Here is a 27,297-nt window from a genome sequence, read left to right as displayed (position 1 = left end):
TGCGATCTCGGCCCACTGCAACCTCTGCCTCCCAGGCTCAAGTAGTTCTCCTGCCTCAGCCTCCCAAGTACCTGGGACTACAGGCGTACACCACCACACCCAGCTACTTTTTGCATTTTTAGTAGAGACAAGGTTTCACCATGTTTGCTGGCTGGTCTGAAACTCCTGACCTCTAGTAATCTGCCCACCTCATCCTCCCAAAGTGCTGGGATTACAGGCCTGAGCCTCTGCACCCAACCTCTAGTGCTTTCTGATTCAAGCATAATACTGGCTTTTCATCTGCAATACGTATGATTTATCACATTAAGGAAGAATACTTCATTTCCATTTTTATTGTATTTTGTCAAGATGTTGAATTTTGTCATAATGCATTTTCAGCATCTGTGGAGATGATTATATGGTTTTTCTCTTTAGGTTTACTAATTTGATTAATTGTAATAGAAGATTCCAATATAGAACCAAACTGGATTTTGTAGAATAAACTGTTGTCAGGTAGTATTTTTTTAATATGTTGCTATATTTTATTTGCTAATTTTTAAAGGATTTTTTGTTTCAGTATTTATAAATGAGATGGTATATAGTTTTGTAGCATAATTTTAGGTGGGCTTTGATCTATCACTTTACACTCCCTTCAAAAATAATTTGGAATGCTTCCCTTTTTTCAATTCTTGGAATTGAAAACTGATTTTTTTTTTAAAAAACTAGTTCTTAAGAACTAGTTTAACTAGTATTGGAATTATGTGTTCCTTAAAGGTTTAGTAATATTCACCCAGCATTTCTGTTTTATTTACATAGGGTTGAGCTAAGTGTTGTCTAATAATTCCTTTTAATCTCCTTAGTTCCTGTGGTCATAGTCCCCTTATATACTTTCATTTATTTATTCTTTCTTCCATTTTTCTTGACTAGATAAGAGGCTAGTTTATATATTTTATTGTAATTGTTTGCTTTCTTTTGTGTGTGTGTGTGTGACAGAGTCTCTTTCTGTCTCCCAGGCTGGAGTGCAGTGGCGCGATCTCGGCTTACTGCAACTTCCGTCTCTCGGGTTCAAGCAGTTTTCCTGCCTCGGCCTCCCAAGTAGCTGTGACTACAGGCGCACGGCACCACGCCTGGCTAATTTTTTCTATTTTAGTAGAGACAAGGTTTCACCATGTTGCCCAGGCTGGTCGCAAACTCCTGAGCTCAGGCAATCCGCCCACCTTGGCCTCCCAAAGCGCTGGGATTACAAGCGTGAGCCATCGCGCGCAGCCTGTTTATTTTTCTTAATGTCTACTTTTAGTAGTAAATATGTATATACTTCTGTAATTTGGATTTATCAGTTCTAAGTAATATCCTTTGGCTCCTTGATACCACAAATGATAATTAGCTTCCTGTTTTCCATTTTTCCCTTCCTAATTTTTGTTTGTTATACCGTCTCTATGTTATTAGAATGTGTAACACTTAACATTCTGTTTTGCCAGATTAATCTCTACATATAAAAATATTATGTGTATGTCATCATTCTTTTTGCCGTAATTTCTATAGTCATCTCTTATTTGGTTAAATTTAACTTTCTCAGTTTACTCAGTAGAGCTCATGAGAAAAATACTACTTTGTTTCCTTCATGTTCAAAGCTTTTCTTTCCCCAAAGCATGTCCAATAGCCTGTATACTTAAAGAGTCTAAAGAATTTGAGTGCCTTATAGTTCTTATAATTTTTCCTTCTTATATATGTGACATTAATCAAACATTTTAAAGAATATTTGACTTGATAAGTGATAACTATAAAGCAATGATTTATTTTTGCATTTTATTTGGAATCATACAGAACTTAGAATAAACAAGTATGTCCTACAAAGAAGTCATCTCATTCAGAATTTTTATCAATTTGTAATACATAGTTTAAAAAGTCAAATAGCTGGGTGCAGTGGCTCACGCCTGTAAATCCCAGCACTTTGGGAGGCTAGGGTGGACGGACCACCTGAGGTCAGGAGTTCGAAACTGACCAACATGGTGAAACCCTGTCTCTACTAAAAGTACAAAAATTAGCTGGGCATGGTGGCAGGCACCTGTAATCCTGGCTACTCAGGAGGCTGAGGCAGGAGAATCACCACTTGAACCCAGGAGGCAGAGGTTGCAGTGAGCTGAGATCATGCCACTGCACTCCAGCCTGGGTGACAGAGCAAGACTCCATCTCAAAAAAAGAAAGAAAAGTCAAATAGTTCCATAAGTCTTATTAATAAAAATAATAATCTCTGCCTGACTCCCTAAACAGTTAAAATCTCACAGCTGTTTCTTCTAATGCTTACATTCATATTTCTAAATAACTTGTTTATAATGCATCTAACTTCCTTCCATGGAAAAAGAGTATTTGACTTTTTAAACCAATCCAGTCACATGCATGCTTTTCCCCTCTCCACTTTGGACTACATCAATATTTAATGTTTGCATTTTTATAAATAGATAAATATTGTTTGCAAATTTTATTTGCTATCTATTGCTGTGTAACAAATCACTCCAAAATTATTGGCTTTAAACAACATTTACTATCCCATAGTTTCTATGAGTCAAGAATCTAGGCATGGCTTAGCTGGGTCCACTAGCTTGGGGTCTCTCACAAGGCCACAGATCAAGGTGTTGGTCAGTGGTGTGTGCCCTTAGTCCCAGCTACTTGGGAGGCTGAGGCAGGAGGATCACTTGAACCCAGTAGTTCAGGCTGCAGTGAGCTGCCTGGGTGACAGACCAAGATGCCATCTCTTAAAAAAAAAAAAAAAAAAGCAAGTCAGAAGAACCAGAGAGTGAGTGAGTGCCAGCAAGATAGAAGAGGTCTTTTGTAACCTAATCTCAAAGTAATACTCCATTACTTTTGCCATATTCTAGTTGTTAGAAATTTGTCTCTAAAACCAGTGGGTACTCAGGGGAAGGGTATTACATAAGGGTATGAATACCAAGAGGCAGGGATTATTGCTGATCATTTTGGAAGGCTGCTACAGCACAGATAAACCATATGAATCTGAGCATGGTGGCTCATACCTGTAATCCCAGCACTTCAGGAGCCAAGGTAGGATTGCCTGAGGTCAGGAGTTCAAGACCAGCCTGAGCAACATAGCAAGACCCTGTCTCTACAAAAATAAAAATAAAAGCTGATTCATATAATATGCTATAATAATGTTTCCTTTCTTATACAATTCTTTGGTAACTCTGGAATTAATACTTACTATGCCTGTTACCTTTTTTAAAAAAATACTTTTTATAATCCATCCCTAAACTCTTTGCTACATTTTCAATGCTTCTTTCAGCATAGTTAAGCACATTAGGTAATCTTTGGCTATAAATTTCACTCCCCTGGAGACAGCCCTCGTGTTGTAGTTTGGATTGTTTGTTTTCTGTATCTGCTGAAATCTGTTGTCCAAGGGCTTCTATTTAACCATCATCCTGGAAATTGTCTTTGACTTTCTTTTTGTGATAAATCTCGTATCACAGATCCTTTGTATTTTCCCACTTTCCTTGTTTACTTCTTCATTTTGAGTGGACACTTTTTCCTATAGACTGCGGAGAAGTGTTGCATGGCTAAGTACAGAATTCTAGGATGGAAATCATTTTTTCCTCAAAATGTTCAAGGTATTATTCCATTGTCTTCTAGTTTCCAGTGAGAAGTCTGCTGCTGTTTTTGTCTAGTCTGTTATATTTTTTTTTCTCCGAATGCTCTTAAAATATCTCTTCTAAGAAAACCCAATATTCCAAAATAATTTTGAGATAATATGTGTATGAATTCATCTTTTTAAATTCATTTTACTGGATAATCTCTGAGTTCTATTTATTTATTTATTTATTTGAGGTGGAATCTCACTCAGTCACCCAGGCTGGAGTGCAGTGGCACGATCTCAACTCACTGCAACCTTCACCTCCTAGGTTCAAGCAGTTCTCGTGACTCAGCCTCCTGAGTAGCTGGGATTACAGGCACATGCCACCACGCTCAGCTAACTTTTGTATTTTTTAGTAGAGACAGGCTCTCACCATGTTGGCCAGGCTGGTCTCGAACTCCTGACCTCAAGTGATCCACCCTCCTTGGCCTCCCAAAGTGCTGGGATTACAGGCATGAACCATTGCACCTAGCCTCTGAGTTCTTTTAAGTCAGAAACTTGAGCTCTTCAGCTCTGATAAATTTTGGGGTCAAGGGAGGTAATTTTTTCTTTTTCTGTTTCTTTTTTTTAAGACGGAGTCTCGCTCTGTTGTCCAGGCTGGAGTGCAATGGTGCAATCTTGGCTCACTGTAACCTCTGCCTCCCAGGTTCAAGCGATTCTCCTGCCTCAGCTTACTGAGTGGCTGGGACTACAGGCCTGTGCCACCACTCCCAGCTAATTTTTGTATGTTTAGTAGTGACAGGGTTTCAGCATGTTTTGTCAGGCTGGTCTCAATCTCCTGACCTCAAGTGATCTTGAGATGAGGCCTACCTCATCTCCCCAAAGTGCTAGGATTACAGGCATGAGCCACCACACCTGGCCCTGGAGGGGTGTTACTTCTTTGACAAGTTTTGCCTTTCAAATTGTATCTGTTGTCTCTTTCAGGAACTCTGTTTAGTTTATATTTTGGATCTTCTAAATTAATCCTCTAATTTTTAAAAATATCTATACTGTTCATCTCTTTGACAAAGTTCTAGTTTCTACTTTATACTTTTTCCTTAATTTTTATTTTCCAACTCTTATTTAAATTTCTGTCATATTTTGTTCATTTCTAAGAGTTATTTTATATTTTTTTCACTGTTCCTTTTTTTTTATTTAGGCTAGTCAAGTGATTATTGTTCCTTTTTTAATAGTGTCATATTATTGTTTCAGGGATACAAAATTTCTTACCTTTCTAAGAATTGATTATACTTGGGTATATTTTATATTTAGGGGAGAATAGGGGTTTTTTGTTTGTTTTATATTGTTGCTGCTGTTGTTCAGTTTGCCTGTTTTTTAACTTTCTTTTTCTGTTTTGTAGTTTTGTTCTCTGTTATGATAGATCTCAAATGTCTTGTGGTCTTCGGTTGTCCACAGTGAAAAATTGTTTTGAAGCACTTGGGGCAGAGCTTATAAACCAACAGATTTGGCCAGGCATAGTGGCTCATGCCTGTAATCCCAGCACTTTGGGAGGCTGAGGCAGGCAGATCGTGAGGTCAGGAGATCGAGACCATCCCGGCTACACGGTGAAACCCCGTCTGTACTAAAAATACAAAAAATTAGCCGGGCATAGTGGCGGGCGCCTGTAGTCCCAGCTACTCAGGAGGCTGAGGCAGGAGACTGGAGTGAACCCGGGAGGGCGGAGCTTGCAGTAAGCCGAGATCGCACCACTCCACTCCAACCTAGGTGACAGAGGGAGACTCCGTCTCAAAATAAAAATAAAAATAAACCAATGGATTTTACTGTGATAAGATACCAGTCTGCTTTTTTTAGTAAAACACCCCCAAATGCCAACAAGTATATATAAATCTTTTCTCTTGGATTGGTAAATTTTTCCAGAGAGGAATCAACCAATCTTTTAGCAGCCCTGGGGGAGCCACACTGGGGACAGAGACTGGAAAGCAGATTTTTACTGAATCCCTCTGTTTTCGGACATCTCACTCTCAACTGTAACTAAAACTAATGGTTTCATATCCTCAGTAGCTTAGACTCACCAAAGATTAACTTCATCTTTTGGAATGTGGAAGACACAGAAGCTTGATTGTATTAAAGAAGATCTGGAGTTTTAACTGAACCCTTAAAAAAGTTGTAACCAGACCTCTTTTTTGCAATACCTCTCTACAGTCATCTTCAGAGACAGTCATTACCCTCCGTTTTCAAACAGTTGCAGGGTCCCACAACACTAAGGAACTTTGTGTTTTGTTGGTTGCCCATCTATCCATTTCAGGCTTACGCTTTAGATTTTTCTGGTCTGATAATCAGTTACCCCATTGTGTATGTGATACCTGCTTCTGAAATTTTATTGGCATCTCTTATCTTTTGTTACCTCCTCTCCCATTTTATTTATTCTTATTTATTCTTGTAGTTTAATTTTTGTTCCTTGCTGTCATTTAAGCGTTAAGAAACAGCAGAGATAGAGTGCATGTTTAATCTATTGCATTTAAATAAAAGTCTCCGAATACTTTTTAATTCCTCATCTGGTATTGCCATCCTCGCTTATATACCGGTAACATGGAAATATTAGTTTTCTTTCTTCTTTACCGCTTCATTATTTGCTGCTGGTAACTTGAATTGATAGCCTTGGCCCTCAGAGAGGAAATTTGCTGATGCTAATTTAGATCTGAGAAATCCTAGCAAAGAGGCTTGGGAAAAGACAGGTTTGTATGATAAGATTATTTTGCAAAGTGCATGAAGATACAAGCTGATTAATAATTCATTTATGCTGTCTGCCTGCGGTAAGTGAGTGTAGCTGACAACTATAGTATAAATTGCCATCTTGAATTGGATGATGCCTGCTTATAAGTATTTGTAGTTTAGTGATGTAATGGTTCAAGAGAAGACTTCTTAAGTGTACTCATATTTGAGGACCATAGTTCTCAACAAAACTTAGATCAGTGCTAACCACACCCTTTCATCAAGGCTTAGAGTTAAATAATACTGAAAAGTAGACCTAGGAGCAGTGAAGGACACTTTTAAGTAAATGTAAAATAAGATCTCATAACTATGCATTATACCAATAATTGTATTGAATAGCAGAGTGATATTATCAGCTAGCAAGAGGCTATTGACCTGTGTTCCTGCCACTGTTCTTTGGTTCTGAATATATCTGGGACTGATTGATTAGATCAGTTCATTCCAAGAAAGTGCATGATCAACCCAGGAGTGGCCTGGAGTGGAGGAAATTAGTTGGAGAATTTCTGATATAAAATGACTGTGTGAGCCTTGAGTGCATTTAAAAGTTCCATAGTCAAATATTAGCCCATTTTGAAAACTAAGAATAGTGCTAGTATCTCCCCAATTTCCTTGTGATTATATCAGGCCTCTCATTCATTGCTTTTTAAACCAAATTAGATTCTAGCCTACATTTGAAGGCTGAATATGAATCAAGCATAAGGAATAGAGTAATTCATTTTCTTTCCAAATTCAGAAGAGTTAACTTACGAGAAATATCTACATTTTGATTGGGATGTTGGTTATGTGGGTGTATATATTTGTTAAAACTCATCAGCCATTTTATATAAAAAATACATATTTTATTGCACATAAATTATATCTTAATCAGTTAGTTTTGAAATATGAATCTCTTGTAAACTTTGTAAGACTTTCCTTCTTTATATTATTTCATGTAGTATAGTAAGTAAATATCAGTTACGCCTCTAATAAGCCATTTGACATGGATTTCCACAACCTCTCTCAAGCTTTAATCCTCTGATCTGTATAATTGAGATTTTAACATACCTACTTCAGAGAGTTGTAAGGACTTAAATTAAAAAATATATATATGTGTATGTGCGTATATATATGTACATATATATGCATACATAAAATATATAAAAATATATATGTGTGTGCGTGTATATATATGTACATACATATATATGCATACATAAAATACTTAGCATAATACCTGGCACATAGTAGATCCTCAGTATATAGTAGCTGCAAATTATTATTAATATATTAATATAACAATTACTACTATTTGTATTAGTCACTTCTCCTTTGACTTCTCCTTTTATTATCTTTTTACAGAAAACCCATATAGACAGCTGCCTTGTAACTGTCATGGAAGCATGCCTGGAAAGACAGCAATAGAACTTGGACCTCTGTGGTATGTAACCAGCCATAAGAACATACTAAAATTTGATTTATTGACTGATAAATTGCTGATTTATGTGTGGTAAAAAACACATTTAAATTCAATTGTTAAATCTAGGCAAATAATTATGACTCTTCTCCTCCTATGAACCCGAGGTGTTTAATATTTTGAGATTTTTCTCTACCATTATTCTCTCTAGTTTGTGACAGAACTAAGAGGCAATGGAGATAAAAGAGAAGCCTGGATGATCTGGAAACTAGATAATTCATTTCTGAATAGTAAGAAAGAAGCTTTTTAAAATTGATCATTGTAGATCTAGCATGTGATTTTTAAATGATCACAATAACTTTTTATAGAAGAGCCAACTCATGTAAAAGGTCCTAGAAGAATTAATTTTAAGTGAGAAAGGCATGTGAAAGTGTCTGCCTTTGTTTTAGGTAAAGTTATTTAAATGGTACACAATTGGAAATATTTAATGTGTATATGCTTTTGCATCATTGGTAACAGCTAATTGTACCTTAAAGTTGAATTGGGTTTTTTTTGTTTGTTTGAGACAGAGTCTCGCTCGTTTCCCAGGCTGGAGTGCAGTGGCACAATCTCAACTCACTGCAACCTCCCCCTCCCAGGTTAAAGCGATTTTCCTGCCTCAGCCTCCTGAGTAGCTGGGATTACAGGCACCCGCCACCATACCTGGCTAATTTTTGTACTTTTATTAGAGACTGGGTTTCGCCATGTTTGCCAGGCTTTTCTCCAACTCCTGATCTCAGGTGGTCTGCCTGCCTCGGCCTCCCAAAGTACTAGGATTACAGGTGTGAGCCACCACACTCGGCCGAATTATTTTTAATCACAATCCTTACCTTAAGTTTGTTACTAGAGATTCTTTTTTTTTTTTTTTTTTTGGGACAGTTTCGCTCTTGTTGCCCAGGCTGGAGTGCAATGGCGCTATCTCGGCTCACCGCAACCACTGCCTCCCAGGTTCAAGCAATTTTCCTACCTCAGCCTCCTGAGTAGCCAGGTACAGGCATGTGCCACCATGCCCAGCTAATTTTTTATTTTTTTAGTAGAGACCAGGTTTCTCCATGTTGGTCAGGTTGATATCGAACTCCCAACCTCAAGTGATCCACCTGCCTTGGCCTCCCAAAGTGCTGGGGATTACAGGCATGAGCTACCGCACCCGGCCAAGATTCTTACAGAAATTCAAGATTCCTAACAACATTGTGACAAGAATTGCAAATTTCTTCTCATTACTTTATAAGATCAAGGCTTAAGCACCTACTAAACCTAGAAATCGACCCAAATGGTAAATGTCTTTGTGCTGATGCTCATTATTTTATCTTCATCTTATTAAATACTCATAGATTAAGAAAGACCTAGCCAACCCTACCTTCTAGTTCTTCTAAAACTAGTTCTCACCTATAGCATCTGCTACATTGATCCTACTCACTGATTCAGAACTGAGGAAATTAAAAATAGCAGGTTACTGGATCCAGAAGGAAGATTTCTAGCCTAACTGCCTTATTTTATATATGAGGAAACTATTTTTTAAGTGCTTGCTAAAACTGACCAAAAAAATTCGTACCACAGCCAAGGCTAGAACTTAGGTTTTCTGACTCCCAGGACTGAATTCTTTTTTTATTTTTTATTTTTGAGACAGAGTCCCCAGAGCCCCACTTTGTTGCCCAGGCTGAAGTACAATGGCGTGATCTTGGCTTACTGCAACCTCCGCCTTTTGGGTTCAAGCGATTCTCCTGACTCAGCCTCCCGAGTAGCTGGGACTACAGGCGTGTGCCACTGCACCCAGCTAATTTTTGTATTTTTAATAGAGATGGGGTTTCACTATGTTGGCCAGGCTGGTCTTGAACTCCTGACTCCGCCCACCTCAGCCTCCTGAAGTGCTGGGATTACAGGCGTCAGCCACCACGCCCAGCCTGAATTCTAAATAAAACCTTATGATTTCCACATGAAAGCTATTGCGTTCATGTCTTTACACTCATGAGAATACCTTCCCCCTCTCTACCACCTCCAATTCAAATTGTACTTTCTTTTTGAAGTCTCTCCTTAGTGCTTCAACCCAATATAATCTCTAAATTCCCTTTAGTATATCTTCTATTGATCACATATTTGATAATTTAAGATCATATATTCTTTCATATATATTTGCTAACCCTAACAATAGTAACTACCATACATTGAGGATATATAGAGAAGTGTTATTTTTGGCCAGGCACGGTGGCTCATGCCTGTAATCTCAGCACTTTGGGAGGCTGAGGCAGGAGAGTGGCGTGAACCCAGGAGGCAGAGTTTGCAGTGGGCCAAGATTGCATCACTGCACTCTAGCCTGGGCAACAGAGCGAGACTCTGTCTCAAAAAAGAAAAAGAAGTTTTATTTTACATTTCATGATGAGGAATATAAGACTCAAAAGTAGTAATTACTCAAGATTATATAGCTAGCCCAGCACAGTTGCACACATCTATAGTCCCACCTACTCAGGAGGCTGAGGCAGGAGGATCCCTTGAGCCCAGGAATTCAAGTTCAGCCTGGGCAGCATAGTGAGACCCTGTCTCTTACTAAAAAGATTACATAACTAGTAAGTAGTGGAGCCAGGATTGGAATCCAGTTTATCTTACTCAGAATATCATATTTTGTCCATTATACCTGTGATTCTCAAATGGGAAGCATATCAGATTCACCCCAGACCATTTTTGAACCATACCATCACCACATATAATTCTCATATATGTGCTCCCCTGCCCTGTCCTGCCCCACCCTGCCACCATAAACACACCAGAATTAAGATTTTCTATTAGTGACTAGAATGTGCATTGTGAAAACCTTTTCATTGCTCTATTTTCCTGTCTAGATTTATAGGCTTTTGTAAGGTCAACATTGTATATTTTATTTTGGTATATCCTCCACACACCTTTTATGTACCACAGTACTATATACCTTATGAAAGCTCAATAAATTATTTTTTTTATTAAGGTAACATACACATATAACATTTTCCTTCTTTACCATTTTTAACTATATACTTCAATGATAATAAATACATTTATATTCTTTTACCCCTCTTCATCACCCTTTCCCTTCTCCCCTTCCCAGCCTTAATAGATTCTTACTGACTTAAGTTTCCTTGACTAATGCTACTAGTTTAGAGAACTGATATGATAAAATGAGTGGCAAATAGAAAATAAAAAGTTTTAGGCCAGGCATGTGGTATCTCACACCTGTAATCCCAGCATTTTGGGAAGCCAAGGTAGGAGGATCCCTTGAGCTCAGTAGTTTGAGATCAGCCTGGGCAACATGATGAGACCCCATCTCTATTAAAAAATAAAAAAATACTCCAGCCTAGGCAACAGGAGGGGACTCTCAAAAATAATAATAATAATAATAATAAACAGTTTTAAATTAAATCATAAATTATTTTTTAAGTATTACTCTGTCATATAATTAATTATATGTCTTACTTAAATTGTGAAGACTTTTTTTTTAAAGAGAAATATTTCTCAAACCCAGTTCTCTCTGTATGTTCTTTTCTTTTCAGGTCAAGTTCCCTTTTCAATACTGGATTCCTCAAAAGAATGCTATTTGAATCTCTTCACCATGGTTTGGATGACATTCAGACCCTAATAAAGACATTAATCTTTGAATCAGAGTGTACGCCTCAAAGTCAGTTTTCAATTCATACACCTTCAAATCTCAACAAGCAAGGTGACTAATTGAATACTAGCTTACTAGCTTTAATTTACTTACCAAAAATACTGTATCTTTTTCAATTGTATTTGATGTTATAATAAAAGCAATATAATTATAGTATGTTTTTAGTAAATCCTCTCTAATGAGTCTAATCATAATCTGGTTAAGGTTTTTTTAAATTAGATAGTTTTCTTCAGGCTTATAATCAGGCCTGAGATGAATAGATGAATGATGAATAGTGTTGTTGGTTTTGTTGCGTTTTTTTTGGATACTGGGTCTCACTTTTTCACCCAAGCTGGAATGCAAGTGGCACAAACATGGCTCACTGCAGTCTCAACCTCCTGGACTCAGGCAATCCTCTTGCCTCAGCCTCAACCTCCTGTGTAGCTGGAACCACAAGCATGCACCACCACACCTGGCTAATAATTTTGTAGAGATGGGGTCTCACCGTATTGTCCAGGCTGATCTCAAACTTCTGGGCTCAAGCAATCCTCCCACCTTGGCCTCCCAAAGTGGCTGGGATTACAGGCATGAACCACCATGCGCTGACAATTTTTTTTAAGATAACCTCCCTTTTTTGTGTATTTTTAATTTTACTAGATTTTTTAAAAAGAATTAAGAAAAAAAAAAAACCTAAAGTTCCTTGGATTTTTATTACCCTAGATCTGCTTTCTAGAAAAAGAAACTTTAGGTAATTTTAGAAGTGATGTGGCCAAAAATTATAATATCTATGGAGACACAGAAACTAGATTTATACTTCTCATTCAGTAAAGCTATGTGTTTTTTTCTCTTTAGTACAAACAGCCAATTTTGTAGTTGTATCTTGACTATTTATATAAGGTGAGCCTATTGAATATCCTAGTGTTCTCATAAATAATTAGAAGCTGCTATTATAGAGGGTTAAATAATGTAATTTTTGCAGTTCAGTTTGGCCACAGAATCTCTTGCCTATTCATGAAAACAGTGTGGATGGAATTTCATAAAGTTTTATTTAAACTTTGAGTTGAGTTGCTTTATGTCATTCTATAAAATATTTTCTTTTCCCATTTGCTTTTTTTTTTAGAAGAAAATGGTGTATTTATTAAAACTACAGATGACACCGCAACAGATAATTACATTGCACAAGGTATGTATGCATATATGTGTGTACATTTGTACATATCAGGTCAAAACGGCATATAGCAAAAGGGTAGGAAGAAAAGAGATTGCCATGGTAGCCTACTTAAAAATACATTTCATATTTTATGACAACAAAACTGTAGTAAAACTTGTTTATCAACATTCACACATTGGAAATTACTGTTAACATATGCTTTGTTCACATCTGTAATATATGGTTATCCCTTTGCACGAACTGTATGATCTTGAACCATGTGAATAAAATAAGATCAAATTAGATATGATAAAGTTATATATAATTTTATAGTTAAGATAAAATTTTATTCTAATTCTTTTTAAAATTGCTGATTAATATATGATTTATAGCAATTCCATTTAACCAGAAGACCTCATTCTCCAGCCAAAAGAATTTATTATATGGCCTTTCATATAATTTCGGATATGTGTATACTTTAAATATAACTGTGTTAGGCACTGTAAATTCATATTAAAAGGACGTTAAGATTTAAAATATCAGTGCCTTAATGTCTAAGGTTTTGTTTTGCTTTTTAAAAAACTTTAGATTCCAGATGTGTTTTTGAATACAGATGAAGACTGTAGAGTGTTAAGTTTGAAAGAGCGGTGGCCTTTAGTTATAAGCTGTAATTTTTTATTAGTTGCTCAACAGTTTAGTGTTGACCTTCAAAGAAAGGAAACTTAAATTCCTTTTAATAGTGTATAGTTTAAATAACTACTGCATACTCTTTCCAACAGCCATGTTCATTTGGCATCTTCAACTAATTTGATAACTTAAATTGATATATTCTACCTAATTTCTCTGGTGGAGGGAAGACAAAGAAGCATTATGATACACTGTAAAGAATATTAGATTTGCTGGGCATAGTGGCTCATGCCTATAATCCCAGCACTTTGGGAGGTCGAGATGGGCAGATCACTTGAGGTCAGAGTTCAAGACCAGCCTTGCCAACATGGTGAAACCCCGTCTCTACTGAAAACACAAAAATTAGCCAGGTGTGTCGGTGCAAGCCTGTAATCCAAGCTACTTGAGAGGCTGAGGTGGGAAAATTGCTTGAACTTGGGAGGCAGAGGCTGCAGTGAGCCAAGATTGCACCACTGCACTCTAGCCTGGGTGACAGATCAAGACTATCTGAAAAAAAAAAAAAAAATTAGATTTAAGATTATTATCCTACTGCAGGCGCTGTTATATAAACTCAGCCAGGTCCCTCCCCTCCAGCAAAATTGTCTTAAATCCTTTTTAGGATAAAGTAAAACAAATAAGCTTTAAAAATATTTTCAAAAGCCAAAGCACAGTAGCACACACCTGTAATCTCAGCTACTCAGGAGGCTGAAGTGGGAGGATAGTGTGAGGATTGTGTGAGCCTGGGCAACATAGCCAGACTCCATCTTTAAAAAATATATATGTATATTTTTAATCTGTGAGCCTTTCTCGTATATAAATTAAGGAAATTAGACTAATTTTTGTGGGCTCTTCTATAACTCTTAAATTATATGGGTATTCTAAGGCCACTGGTCAACACATAAAATCTTAAAATGATAGTACTATGCAAACTCAAAGGAAAATAATTCATTCTGTCAAAGATATGTTGATTGCAGTGCTATTCGCAATAGCAAAGACATAGAATCAACCTAAGTGCCCATCATCAATGGACTGGATAAAGAAAATGTACATATGTACTATGGAATACTATGCAGCCATAAAAAAGAACAAAATCATGCTCTTTGCAGCAACATGGATGGAGCTCTAGGCTATTATCTTAATAAAACTAATGCAAGAACAGAAAACCAAAGCCCCATGCTCTCACTTATAAGTGGGAGCTAAACTTTGGGTACTCATGGACATCAGATGGGAATAATAGACACTGGGGACTACTAAATGGAGGAGGGATGGGTTGGGGCCTGGACTGAAGAACCACCTGCTGGGTATTATGCCCACTGCCTGGGTGCTGGTGTTGGGACTCCAAGCCCCAGCGTTACACAGTTTACCCATGTAACAAACCTACAGATATACCCTTTAATTGATAAGGAAAGTTGAAATTATTTTTTAAAAAGGAAGAAATTACTGGGCCAAAAAAAAATAATCTGTATACTGCTGATGATAGTCACTATTAAGGTATTACATCAGATTTTTTGCCTCAGATGCTCCTAAAACTTGTACTAAATCTGGGTATCTATCCTTTGACTAGGTGCCTCATTAGATTTCATGCAATTTCAAATTTTAGATTTCAAATTATAATTCTGATTTGATGGATGGATCCCAGGTTGTCCTTTTTGCTTTATGTTTTTATGTAAAAAGGCAACAATTCAGCAATAATTTATATTTATTTTGAATGTAATTTATCATTTTATGTATCAACTTTGCCTTTTTAATACTTTTTTTTTTTAAGAGACAGGGTGTTGTTATGTTGCCCAGGCTAGACTCAAACTCCTGGGCTCAAGCGATCCTGCCACATCAGCCTCCCAAGTAGCTGGGACTACAGGTGTAGGTCAATGCCCCTGGCACCTTCTAATATTTTCCTTACGCAGATGTTAATTACTTTCCCAGAGGAGCTACGGTTTGACCGTAACATTCATATATAAATAATCAAGGATTGAACACCAGGCAAAATCTCATTATAATATTGGATATCTATCTCAGTTGTTTTCATGTTGTGATTTTTGGAAGGATACAGTTCTAAAATCTTACTTGCTGGCTTCCATTCATTCAAAATGAAAAAACTAAGTGCTGTGATGAGAAATAGGCAATGAGATAATAACATTGACCTTTTATCAGTTTCTGTGTCCAAGCTCTGAAGAAGACTGTGTTGTTTTTCTTTGTTTTGTGATTACTGAAGACCCACTATGTATCCAATACTGAGCACTCAGTAGAAATACAGGTATAAAAATGAAAGACATTGTCCTTAAGAACTTAGAATATAACTTGGGGAGAAAGGACTTTTACACATATTAAGGAACTATAAGAAAAGAAAAAAATGACAGAACTTAATCAAACTCTGAGTAGTGTAGTGTAGTATAACCAACAATGAAATCTGTGAAGGGACTGGCCCCAAATTCACAGATGGCTTCCTACAGGAAACAAAATAGAGTGTGACTTGAAGTTGAAGAAGATAGAAAGCAAGTTCTGATTCAGCAGACAGTTAAATATGAAAATTACGCCAGGTGTGGTGGCTCACGCCTGTAATCCCAGCACTTTGGGAGGCCGAGGTGGGTGGATCACGAGATCAGGAGGTCGAGACCACGGTGAAACCCCGTCTCTACTAAAAAAATACAAAAAATTGGCCGGGCGCAGTGGCGGGCGCCTGTAGTCCCAGCTACTCGGGAGGCTGAGGCAGGAGAATGGCGTGAACCCGGGAGGTGGAGTTTGCAGTGAGCCGAGATAGCGCCACTGCACTCCAGCCTGGGCGACAGAGCGAGACTCCGTCTCAAAAAAAAAAAAAAAGAAAATTACATAAGTGAATAAGTGAAGGACAGTGAAAATAGAATATAAGAATTAAGATTGGAGAGACAGGTTGAAATAATGTGTCAGGATTTAGACTTGAGACAAATATACAGGTTGAAATAATGTGTCAGGATTTAGACTTGAGACAAATATACAGTTATAAAAGTATTTGGCTTGTAATTTTTTAAGAGCATGCTAACTTTGTACGTGTATGTTGCAGGAAAGAGAAAAAGTAATGAAATGATCACAAATTTAGGCAAGAAGCAGAAGACTGATGTCAGTACTGAACATCCTCCCTTTTATTACAACATTCACAGACACAGCATTAAAGGAATGAATATGCCAAAGTAAGACACCCAGTGAATGACCAAGTATATATTTTATATTTTAATAATATTGTGATTTAAATAAAAATACAAAAACGTGATTATTTTTTCTTTTCTTTCCTTGTTGCAGGTTAAAGAAGTTTTTGTGCTATTTATCTCAAGCAGGCTTTCGAGTAAGCCGAACTCATTTTGACCCAATGGGTGTACGCACAGATGCACCTCTGATGCAGTTTAAATCTATCCTTTTAAAGTACAGCACCCCCACCTACACTGGAGGACAGTCAGAAAGCCTTGTCCAGTCAGCATCTGAAGATACAGTAACTGAAAGAGTTGAAATGTCAGTGAATGACAAAGCAGAAGCAAGTGGCTGCAGAAGATGGTAAACGTAGAGAAGAGTTGGTTCTCAGGTGTCTGTATAGATGGCCTAATAGTTCTCTATACCAACTGTAGTTCTTTTTCTATTCTTTCAATTCAGTAGAGTAAAAATAAAAAAAAAAACTGTCATTTTCATTCAGAAACTGAGCAGTTTCTAACTTAGCTGGTTTGGGAGCTTTGCTTTCCAAGTTCTTTTTGTTTTAAGGCAAACTTAAAATTTTAATGGAAACATTTCATATGAAGCCAAGTCTCACTGAGATCACCCTACTGCTTAATAATTCGGAAAATCTTCACATGCAAAGTGTTTGGAATTTTATGTATGTATGAAAGCCATCTTTTACAATTCTTACTCACATCTCTGCTTAAACTGATTCATGATATTTATGTTTTCCTGTTTGTAGTGTACAAAATGAAGGTGAAGGCTCACATATTAAAATGACCCTGAATAGAATAGGAGGAACAATGTTGTTACAGGTCATAAATGTTTTTCACAATTAGAAAACTAAAATGTGTACCCATTTTTAAGAAATCATACTTCTCCCCACATTGATCTTTTCATTTCTTACTAGCTTTTGAGAAATTAAATACTTGCCTGAGATAGAAATACTTTATTTTTATAACTTTAGGGTCTAAATGAATAAACTTCAAAGTAAGATTTTGTCAAAATAAATTGAGACCATTGTTCTAATACCTGTTCATGAGCACTGAAATCCTGAAGAGGGGAGATTTGGTTATAAATTAAACAGGTTGGGTGATCTTAAGTGCCTCAGTTAATGCACGTACAGTATTCATTTGGTTGGTTGTACTACCTCTCAGAAGTAAAATTTGTCACCTTATGGAGTGAGAGTTTTTGGGTTTGGGGATTGTTTTTTTGTTGTTGTTTGGTTTGGTATTTTTGGTTTTGTATTTGTATAAATTTTTTGTATAATTAGCCCAGGCTGATGATGTAACTATAAAAATTAGTTGAAAAAAATATATTGTTTCCTTAATGGAATTCTCACTTCATTTGAATATAAGATTTTGGATGAAAGGATTTGGTTTAAAGTTTGGGTTTTTGTCTCGGGATTTAATCCATATTTATCCATAAATATTTCTTAAGGGATGTAACTTTTTACAAACATTAAGTCAGGGGTAGGGGGAGGAGGGGGTGGTAATTATTATAACTGAAAGGTTTAAATATACTACCTAAGAAAAAAGCACTTCTGTGACATATACAAAAAAAATCTGGTGGATGGGCATTAGATGAATATAGAATATTAATTTTGCAGAAATGAAGGAAAATCTCTGTGCTATTACAGCATATTCCCAAGACAGTTTATTTTCCTTTCTCCAATTAATGTGGTCATAAATTTCAGTAAAATCAAGAAATAGGTGAAATGCAAGCTAGTTTCTATAATGACCATTAAAAACATTCTGCTCTGTAATTCTTGCCAGTTAAAATTATAACCTACAAAAGAGCAGAATGGGTTTTTTGTTCATATTATTAAAAATAAAAATTAGTATAAATCCAGGAGGCAAACTATCCTAGCACTCAGATTATCTGATTTAATACATATTATTGAGTATCAGTCCCAAATTTTGCTAAATGCTTATCAGTATGATATATGTTGATCAATGATGAGTAGGGCTTAATGCAAAGATCCTAATTTTAAAAACCTGTAAATTACTGTTATCTAAAATATGTGTATATTAATTTCACATATAAAGGCAGATTTTTCAAAGAAAAATTTGATAGGAGGTAGTTTAGAACTCTGTGAGCGGGTACTACATCAACCAAAAGAGGAAATACTTTAAAAATTCCATTTAGCAACCTGAGCAATCTTATTCTCATAACAATAGTAGTAATTTGGGACACTGCAAATGTTTATCACGTTGTAAAGTTACATCAGTTGTATCCTTTCATTAAAACTTGATAAACAAAAGAACCAGTTAAGGAAACCAGTGTGTTGACTCTGCTAGTTGCTAATGTTAATTCTCTAGCCATACACTCAGGAAATGGGAGAGGTAACCAAGGGATGGGTTTGGGGGTCACTGTGGTGAACTTGGGGCAAAACTCCACTTATACTGACTTCCACAAGACTCCACTCTGAATAAATGTGTGATATTCTGGTTGCCCAAAATTAGAACTAATTCAACACATTTGGTGTGCCCAAAAGGTCCAGGAATTTCTTTCTGCACTGTATAACTGCTCTGGTAAATGGCCCCAGATTACTCTGGAGAATGCTAAGAGATACATAATACATACTTGTGATATATCAGAGTCCTTTCTCCAAGGCCTCCAGAAATTGAATTAAATCAGACCTGAAAATTAGATAAGGGCTCATGATTACTATAGTGGCTCAAGTCAGACAGTTTTTAGTAACATAAACCAAATAGGACTATCCATTTTCGTTCTTTAGATTACATGATCCTTAAGCCAAAGCCAGACCTCATGTTAGACTATACTGATTATCCTGTGGTTCCTGCTATTACAGTAACCATGCCCACCTTTCTCGTCTAGCAATGAAATGCACTACTTTGTCTCTGACACAATACAGTCTTGAAAATGCGCATTGAATCATGGAGTGCATTTCCACTGAGGCATCTCCCAGTGGCATCTCTGGCCTACAGACAGACTAGACAGCTTTTCAGGAGTGCTGGTGATCTGCTCACCAAGTGTTTTTCTCAATGCCTTGGTAAAGAGAGTTGACTAGACTCTTCTGAGGGATACAGTTAGAGGATCACTCATATGAAATCCTCCCCAACATGGCTCCTCTTCTTTGATTTCTTTTCTCTACATCATATCAAGGAGTTTCTGGCATATCATCTCTAATTTAGATGAGCCACTGCTGAGTCAAAATACCTTTCCACCAAGTAAAAAGGACTACTTCAAGCTGTTCAGTCTGATAGACTGAGCCAAAATCTCTGCTATAGGTTTACCCATAATAATCATTTGACCCAATTTATGTCCTTTCTTTCAAGGTCCTACATACTCAGAATCTATTTCCACAGATATTCTCCACCTATCAATATTAAGATCCAAAACAAGACTCTTTCAGACCACACTCAGTATTTGTCTCCCTGGGACATGCTGGGATCTGACTCAAACTGTGTCCTGGAAAGAATGAGGGGTTGTAGGGATAGGGCATATGGGCTTCTTTGTGCAAGGTAACTAACTCCTTTAAGTGAGGTTATTAAGGGATTGGTCGGCCAAGGTAACAAGCATATCTAAGGGGTTCCTTCATCTTCAAGTGGGGAGTTTGGGATTTAGGATACTCAACTCATCGAAGTCTTCCCAAAACTCTTATTCTCAGAATACAACTTTTTCCTGACCAGTTTCCCTACTCTTGTAAGACCCAACAAGATAGGGATTCTGCCAGCTTGCAGAATCCTAGGAAAAACATTCCCTAGGAATTGGAATAGTAATTGTAATAGCTTATATTTATATGAGACTTAGTACTACACAGTGCTGTCTTTACATAGATTATAAAATCCATAGCAGTAGTTAGGATCATCCCCACTTCATAGAAAAAGAAACTCAAGCTAAACAAGATTAACTTATTTATCCAGTGCCACTCTAAAACTGGCTAGTAAAAGAGCCAGGATCCAATCCCAGGCCAACTTCAGAGCTCATGCTTTAGCCACTTGGTAATCTTCCTTTACTGAATAACAACATAAAGATGTATGTAAAATAGAAGATTCATACTTATTTGGCCAAAGGCAGTCTGGTAGAAACTTATGGAACAGAATTACAAAAGAATAGTTAACCACTGCCCTACTGTACATTTTCCATTTCTAAAACCTCTTAACCACTATACTTTATAATCTATGCCTACATAGAAAACACTGTCCTCAACTTCCTTCTCATTTCCTATGGTCAGTATTGTTCCAGAGCTTTCGTTTTAGATTAATAGAAAAATCACTGCAAATTCAACCTTTTGAAGCTAAAAGATAAAAGCCCATTGAACTCCAGATCTCTCTCAATAATCAGTTACAACTTGAAAATCTCAGTACATTTGGTGAGAATCTACTCTCTGAAGTCCAAATCCGTAAAGATTTTGTTACATACAGTAAGTCTCACTCACTGCTGCTGATAGGCTCTTGGAAACGTGGCTTTAAACAAAATGACTTATAATGAAACCAACTTAACCATAGGATAATTAATACAAAAAAGAATTAAGTTCCTACACCACATTCCTGGTCACAAAAACATCACCAAACTTCTAAGTAGAGACCCCAAACACTTCTAATACTAAACACTGAAATACATGTGAGTCATGCATAGATCTAAGAAAGATCAATAAAAACAACATAATTATTTACCCAAGTTTTGGTAAATCTGAGTGACAGCAATTGTAATGGTGGGGGGTTTACATTGAGTAATAAATGTTTACAAAGCAAAAATTATAAGGAGCACTTCCTACCACTGCACAGTTCAAACACAATAACAAATATGGTGGGCTCGCTGAGCACTGTTGTACTGCATCTTTTTTTTTTGTCATAGACACCTTTATGATTATTATTTACTTCACAAATTTTTATTTTACAAGAATTTGTGTTCATTTACTCATTTTCCAACCTGCTTATTCCAGTTCAGGGTAGCAGATGGCCAGAGCCTGTCCCAGCAGCTCAGGGCACAAGGCAGGAACCAGCCCTAGACAGGATGCCCATCCCACGGCAAGGTGCACTCACACACACACTCACACTTATTCACACTGGCACATGTAGACACATCAGTGACCCAATATGGGCATCTTTGAGACGTCGGAGGAAGTTGGAGCACCAGGAGAAACCCCACATAGATGTGGGGAGAGCAGGCAGACTCCACACAGACAGCGGTGCCACCAGGGAAGTGATTATTTTTTGGTCATCAACATTTTAACAAAACATTTTTTTGAGGACCTGCTGTACTTTCAAAGATAAAGCAATTCATGTTTTACAGATAGAAAGAACCATAGACAACATCAACCCCTCCATCAGAGAAAACACTGCTAATGGGGTTAAAGAACTAAGATATTTGGCCAAGATTACACCATATTTAGGTACAGAAATGAGCCAAGAGTGCAAGTGTTTTATTTTCATCTAGTTTTGGTTTAGTTTTGCCAAAGCAATATATATACATTATTTAGCAAGTCCAGTTAATTCTTAGGAGTGAAAGAGGTAAACTAAGAATCTACTTACTATTTGAAAATAATATACCAGGCTGGGCGCGATGTCTCACGCCTGTAATCCTAACGCTTTGGGAGGCAGAGGCAGGTGGATTGCCTGACCTCAGGGGTTCAAGACCAGCCTGGGCAACACGGTGAAACCCCATCTCTACTAAAATACAAAAAATTAGCTGGACATGGCAGCATGTGCCTGAAATCCCAGCTACATGGGAGGCTAAGGCAGGAGAATTGCTAGAACCCGGGAGACGGAGGGTGCAGTGAGCCCGGATCACGCCACTGCACTTCAGCCTGGGCAACAGAATGAGACTCCGTTCTCTTAAAAAAAAAAAAAAAAAAAGCAAAAGAAAATAATATACCAATAGTATTCAATAGTATTCCTGTATTCCATTTTAGGCATTATCTATTAAATTCTAACTACAGAAGGCCAGGCACAGTGGCTCACGCTTGTAATCCCAGCACTTTGGGAGGCCAAGGCGGGTGGATCACCTGAGGTCAGGAGTTCAAGACCAGCCTGACCAACATGGTGAAACCCCATCTCTACTAATAAAGTACAAAAATTAGCCAGGCATGATGGCACATGCCTGTAATCCCAGCTACTGGGAAGGCTGAGGAAGGAGAATCTCTTGAACCTGGGAGGCATAAGTTGCAGTGAGCCGAAATTGTGCAACTGCACTGCAGCCTGGGTAACGAGCAAAATTCTGTCTCAAAAAAAAAAAAAAAAAAATCTACAGAAGATACAGATGATTTAATTTTCTTAAACAATTTTTGAGACATCCATTCTATGATTTTCTGATCTTTTTGACAGAAGAGAGGGAGTGTGAGTGTATGTGTGTGTGTGTGTGTGTGTGCGCGCGCGTGCACTTTCTGGAAATTTTAGTATCTTTTTATCCTATATTATGCTTGATGTGCATCTTTTAAAAAAATTATTTGTGCTAGGCATTCCCTGGGTTCTTTAGAAGTTCAAGTCCTGGCCAGGCGTGGTGGCTCACACCTGTAATCCCAGCACTTTGGGAGGCCAAGGCAGACGGATCACGAAGTCAGGAGATCGAGACCATCCTGGCTAACACAGTGAAACCCCGTCTCTACTAAAAATACAAAAAATTAGCCAGGTGTGGTGGCACGTGCCTGTAGTCCCAGCTACTTGGGAGGCTGAGGCAGGAGAATCCTGAAGGTGGAGGTTGAACCCCGGAGGCAGAGGTTGTAGTGAGCCAAGATTGCACCATTGCACTCCAGCCTGGGTGACAGAGCGAGACTCCCTCTCCAAAAAAAAAAAAAAAAAGAAAAGAGAAAAGAAAAGAAATTAAGAAATTCAAGTCCTTCACTTCAGAGTAATTTTCTTACATTGTTTAATAATTTTCTTTCCTTCATTCCATCTTTCTCTTCCTGAAACCTTCAGATTTCAGACCTTCTGGGTAGATTTGTTTAATTATTATTTTTTACTCTATTTCCATCTTTTTATTACTTTTTTTTTTTTTTTTGACATGAAGTCTTGCTCTGTCTCCCAGGCTGGAGTGCAGTGGTGCAATCACAGCTCACTGCAGCCTTGATTTTCCGGGCTCAGGTGATCCTCCCACCTCAGCGTCCTGAGTAGCTGGGACCACAGGCCTGAGTCACCACACTTGGCTAATTTTTAAATTTTTTGTAGAGATGAGGTCTCCCTATGTTGCCTAGGCTGGTCTTGAACTCCTGGGCTCAAGCAGTCTTCCTGACTCAGCCTTCCAAAATGCTAGGATTATAGGCGTGAGCCACCACACCTGGCCTTTATTACTTTCTGTGATATACATTTCACATTACATTCTAGTACTTCTGTTAGGGTTATTTTGTATTTTTTAATTGATATATCATAATTGTACGTATTTTGGGGGTACATGGGATATTTTGATACATGTATATACAATGTGTAATCACTTCCCAGAGGCCCCCAACTCCAAATACTGTCATATTGGAGCTTAGATTTTCACATAGGAATTTGGGGGAACACAAACATTTAGTCCATGGCATTGCATTATCTCTTTCATCTTTGCATCTTTGTTTTTAAAAAAATTTTTAATTATACCCTTTGACAGCATCTCCCAATCCCTCTCTATACTCAACCCCTAGCCCCAGGCAACCACTGTTCTTCTGATTCTATGAGTTTGACTGTTTCATATTTCACATGTAAGTGAGAACATGTAGTATTCGTTTATGTCTGGCCTATTTCACTTAGCATAATGTTCTTCAGTTTCATCCACGTTGTCACAAATGACAGAATTCCCCTTTCAAATGGCTGAATAGTGTTCCGTTGTATATATACACATTTTCTTAATCCAGTCATCCATCATTGGACACTTATGTTGATTTCATATCTTAGTTATTGTGAATAATGCTGCAACAAAATTGGAGTGGCTGCAATAAACATAGGAGTGCAGATATCTCTTTGACAGGATGATTTCATTTTCTTTGGATAAATACCAAGAGTGAAGTTGCTGGATCATATAGTTTTGTTAGAGATAGGGTCTCGCTCTGTCATTCAGGCTGGGATGAAGGGGCACAATCATGATTCACTGTTGCGTCGAACTTCTGGCCTCAAGCAGTCCTCCTGCCTCAGCCTCCCAAAGTTCTGAGATTACAGGCATGAGCCACCAAACCCAGCTTTATTGTTATTTTTTAGGGAACCTCCATATTGTTTTCCATAAGGGTTATACTAATTTACATTCCCACTAACAGTGTACAAGGGTTCCTTCTCCATACCCTTGCCCATATTTATCTCTTTTGCACAATAGCCATTCTAACAAATGTGAGGTGATCTCATTTGCATTTTCCTGATTAGTAATATTCAGCATTTTTTCATATACCTATTGCCCACTTGTATGTATTCTTTTGAGAAATGTCTATTCAAGTCCTTTGCCCATTTTTTAATCAGATTGTTTGCTTGCTTTTGAGTTTTTCGAATTCCTTGTATGTTTTGGATATTGACTCCTTGTTAGATGTGTGGTTTGCAGATATTTTCTCCCATTCTGTAGGTTGTCTTTTCACTCTGTGGATTGTTTCCTTTGCTGTATCAGAAGCATTTTAGTTTGATGCAATCACATTTGTCTATTTTCACTTTTGTTGCCTGTGCTTTTGAGGTCATATCAAACAAAATAATTGCCCAGAGCAGTGTCAAAAAACTTTTTCCCTGTGTTTTATTTTTACTAGTTTTACAGTTTCAGGTAGTTCAGTTCAGTTTTATAGTTTCAGGTCTTAAGTCTTGAATCCATTTTGAGTTTTGCTTGCTTTTGTTCTAGAACTATAGGTGTGCACCACCATATATGGCTAAATTTTTTATTTTTTGTAGAAACAGGGTATCACTATGTTGCTCAGTCTGGACTTGAATTCCCACCTACATTGCCTTGAAGACAGAAAAAATTGGAATATGGATGTTAAATGTGACTCTTGAGAGGGCTAAAAAGGAAGTGAAGTACATGTTATAGAAAGCTTTTGTCTTAAGAGAATATATTCTCATGAACAGAATGTTGGTAGAAATATGAATATTAATAAATGCTTCTGGTGAGGTCTTTGATGAAGAACCTAACAGTGGAAACTGGAGAAAAGGCAATCCTTGATATAAAGTGGCATAAAACTTGGCTGTATTAGTGGGCCATGATGGTATGCACCTGTATCCCAGCTACTCAGAAGACTGAGGCAGGAGGATCACTTGAGCCCAGGAGTTTGAGGCTGCAGTGTGCCATGATCATGCCTGTGAATAGCTACTGCACAGGAGTTATAGTTAAGAGAGACCATAGTGAGACCCTCTTTAAAAAAAAAAACCAAAAAAAAAACAGGGCCGGGCATGGTGGCTCACGTCTGTAATCCCAGCACTTTGGGAGGCCGAGGCGGGAGATTGCCTGAGCTCTCCCTGTCTCTACTAAAATACAAAAAATTAGCCGGGTGTGGTTCTGTGCACCTATAGTCCCAGCTACTTGGGAGGCAGAGGCAGGAGAATTGTTTGAACCCAGGATGCAGAGGTTGCAGTGAGCTGAGATCATGCCACTGCACTCTAGCCTGGGTGACAGAGCGAGACTCCGTGTCAACCCACTAAGTTATGTTTTACTGTTGGTTAAAAATTAGAAATTATAAGCCACAAACTTGGATATTTAACTGAGATTTTCAAGTAACAAGTGTTGAAGACTCAGCCTGATTTCTCCTTGCTGCTTAGAATAAAATGTTAGAGGAAAGAGATAAATTGAGGAGGTAACTATTAGGCAAAAAGCAACCAGCACTTGAAGATTTTCGAGAGTCTCATCCTATCCTGATTGCAGAGGATGCTAAGTAACAAATATACTGTTGGAAAGGCATGCTGTGGAGAGAGGGCCAAGGGAGCGGCTGGACAACCTTTTGCTGAAGAAATTAGGTGTGTGACTCGTGGATGTAATCAACTGTCTTAGCAAAAGCCAGAAATAGAGATGGGGTTATCCAGGAAGGATCTATCAAGAGATAGGTCTATCTATCAAGACAAGATCTCTCTTGTCTAATGGCAAGGACCTCCATGGGATGAGACATGGGAGACAGACAAGGATTTTGAGAATGTTATAGCAGCAGAAACATTGCCCGGCTTAGAATGAAAGGGACAGAGACTATACAAAATGCAAAAGGTTGTTGGATTCTCAAAATTCTACAGGCAGGGAACAGGCTGATAGGGCTACTCAACTGCAAACATGTGCTACCTTTTGAGAGAAAAGAAGAATGACTCCAAAAGCAGAGGCACAGGTGCAGAAGCAGAGGGCAGACAGGTGGCCCCCTCTGGAGAGCCAAAGGAGCCTCCATAGACCCAGAGTGTGGAACACTATGACTCCGGAGAGCAGAGCATTAAGCTGCAGAGGGTAATTCTCAAGCTGTCAAACCTAATGGAATTTTCTCTGCTGGGTTTTGAACTTCTTTGGGATCTGTGATACCTTTATTCATTCCTCCTCCTCCCTTTGGGAATGGGACTGGCTATCCAATGCTTGTCCCACCATTGTATTTAGGGAGCAGATAGTTGGTTTTCTAGTCCACAGGTCTACAGATAGAAAGGAATTATGCCCTAGGATGGATCATACCCAAGAGTATCACCCGTACCTGATTTAGATAAGATTTGGGGCTTTGTGGGTTAAAAATATTTACAAGAAGTATTAGATGTACAGGTTGATGCTGGAATAGGTTGATTAAGGGGGATGTTGGATTGAATGAAGGTATTTTGCATGTGGGACAGACTTGAATTTTGAGGGATCTGAGAGTGTACTATAACAACTTGAATAGTGGCCCTCAAAAGACATGCCTACTCAGACTTCAGAATGACCTTATTCAGAATAAGGGTCTTTACAAATGTAATTAAGGATCTTGAGATGAAATCATCCTGGATTAAGGTGGGTCCTAAATCCAATGACAGGGGTCCTTAGAAAAGAAGACACAGACACAGAGGGGAAGGCCACGTGAAGATGAA

At 37.8% G+C, this 27,297-nt stretch overlaps 1 protein-coding gene across 3 annotated transcripts in view; it reads left to right on the top strand.

Moving 5' to 3' along the window:
* Positions 1-18,632, top strand: part of TRMT1L (tRNA methyltransferase 1 like) — a 41,463-nt gene extending 22,831 nt beyond the window's left edge. For all 3 annotated transcript variants that reach the window (XM_033196729.1, XM_033196727.1, XM_033196726.1), the window contains exons 11-15: positions 7,670-7,748; positions 11,282-11,448; positions 12,497-12,559; positions 16,230-16,356; positions 16,466-18,632. In XM_033196729.1, the coding sequence (XP_033052620.1) occupies positions 7,670-7,748; positions 11,282-11,448; positions 12,497-12,559; positions 16,230-16,356; positions 16,466-16,718 (689 nt within the window). In that variant the 3' untranslated portion in view covers positions 16,719-18,632. The remainder of the gene's footprint in view (positions 1-7,669; positions 7,749-11,281; positions 11,449-12,496; positions 12,560-16,229; positions 16,357-16,465) is intronic.
* The last annotated feature ends 8,665 nt before the right edge of the window (positions 18,633-27,297 follow it).

This window comes from Trachypithecus francoisi, unplaced genomic scaffold (assembly GCF_009764315.1).
Source record: "Trachypithecus francoisi isolate TF-2019V2 unplaced genomic scaffold, Tfra_2.0 Lachesis_group5, whole genome shotgun sequence".
Classification (NCBI taxonomy): Eukaryota; Metazoa; Chordata; class Mammalia; order Primates; family Cercopithecidae; genus Trachypithecus; species Trachypithecus francoisi.
This window is presented reverse-complemented; position numbering and strand designations above follow the sequence as displayed.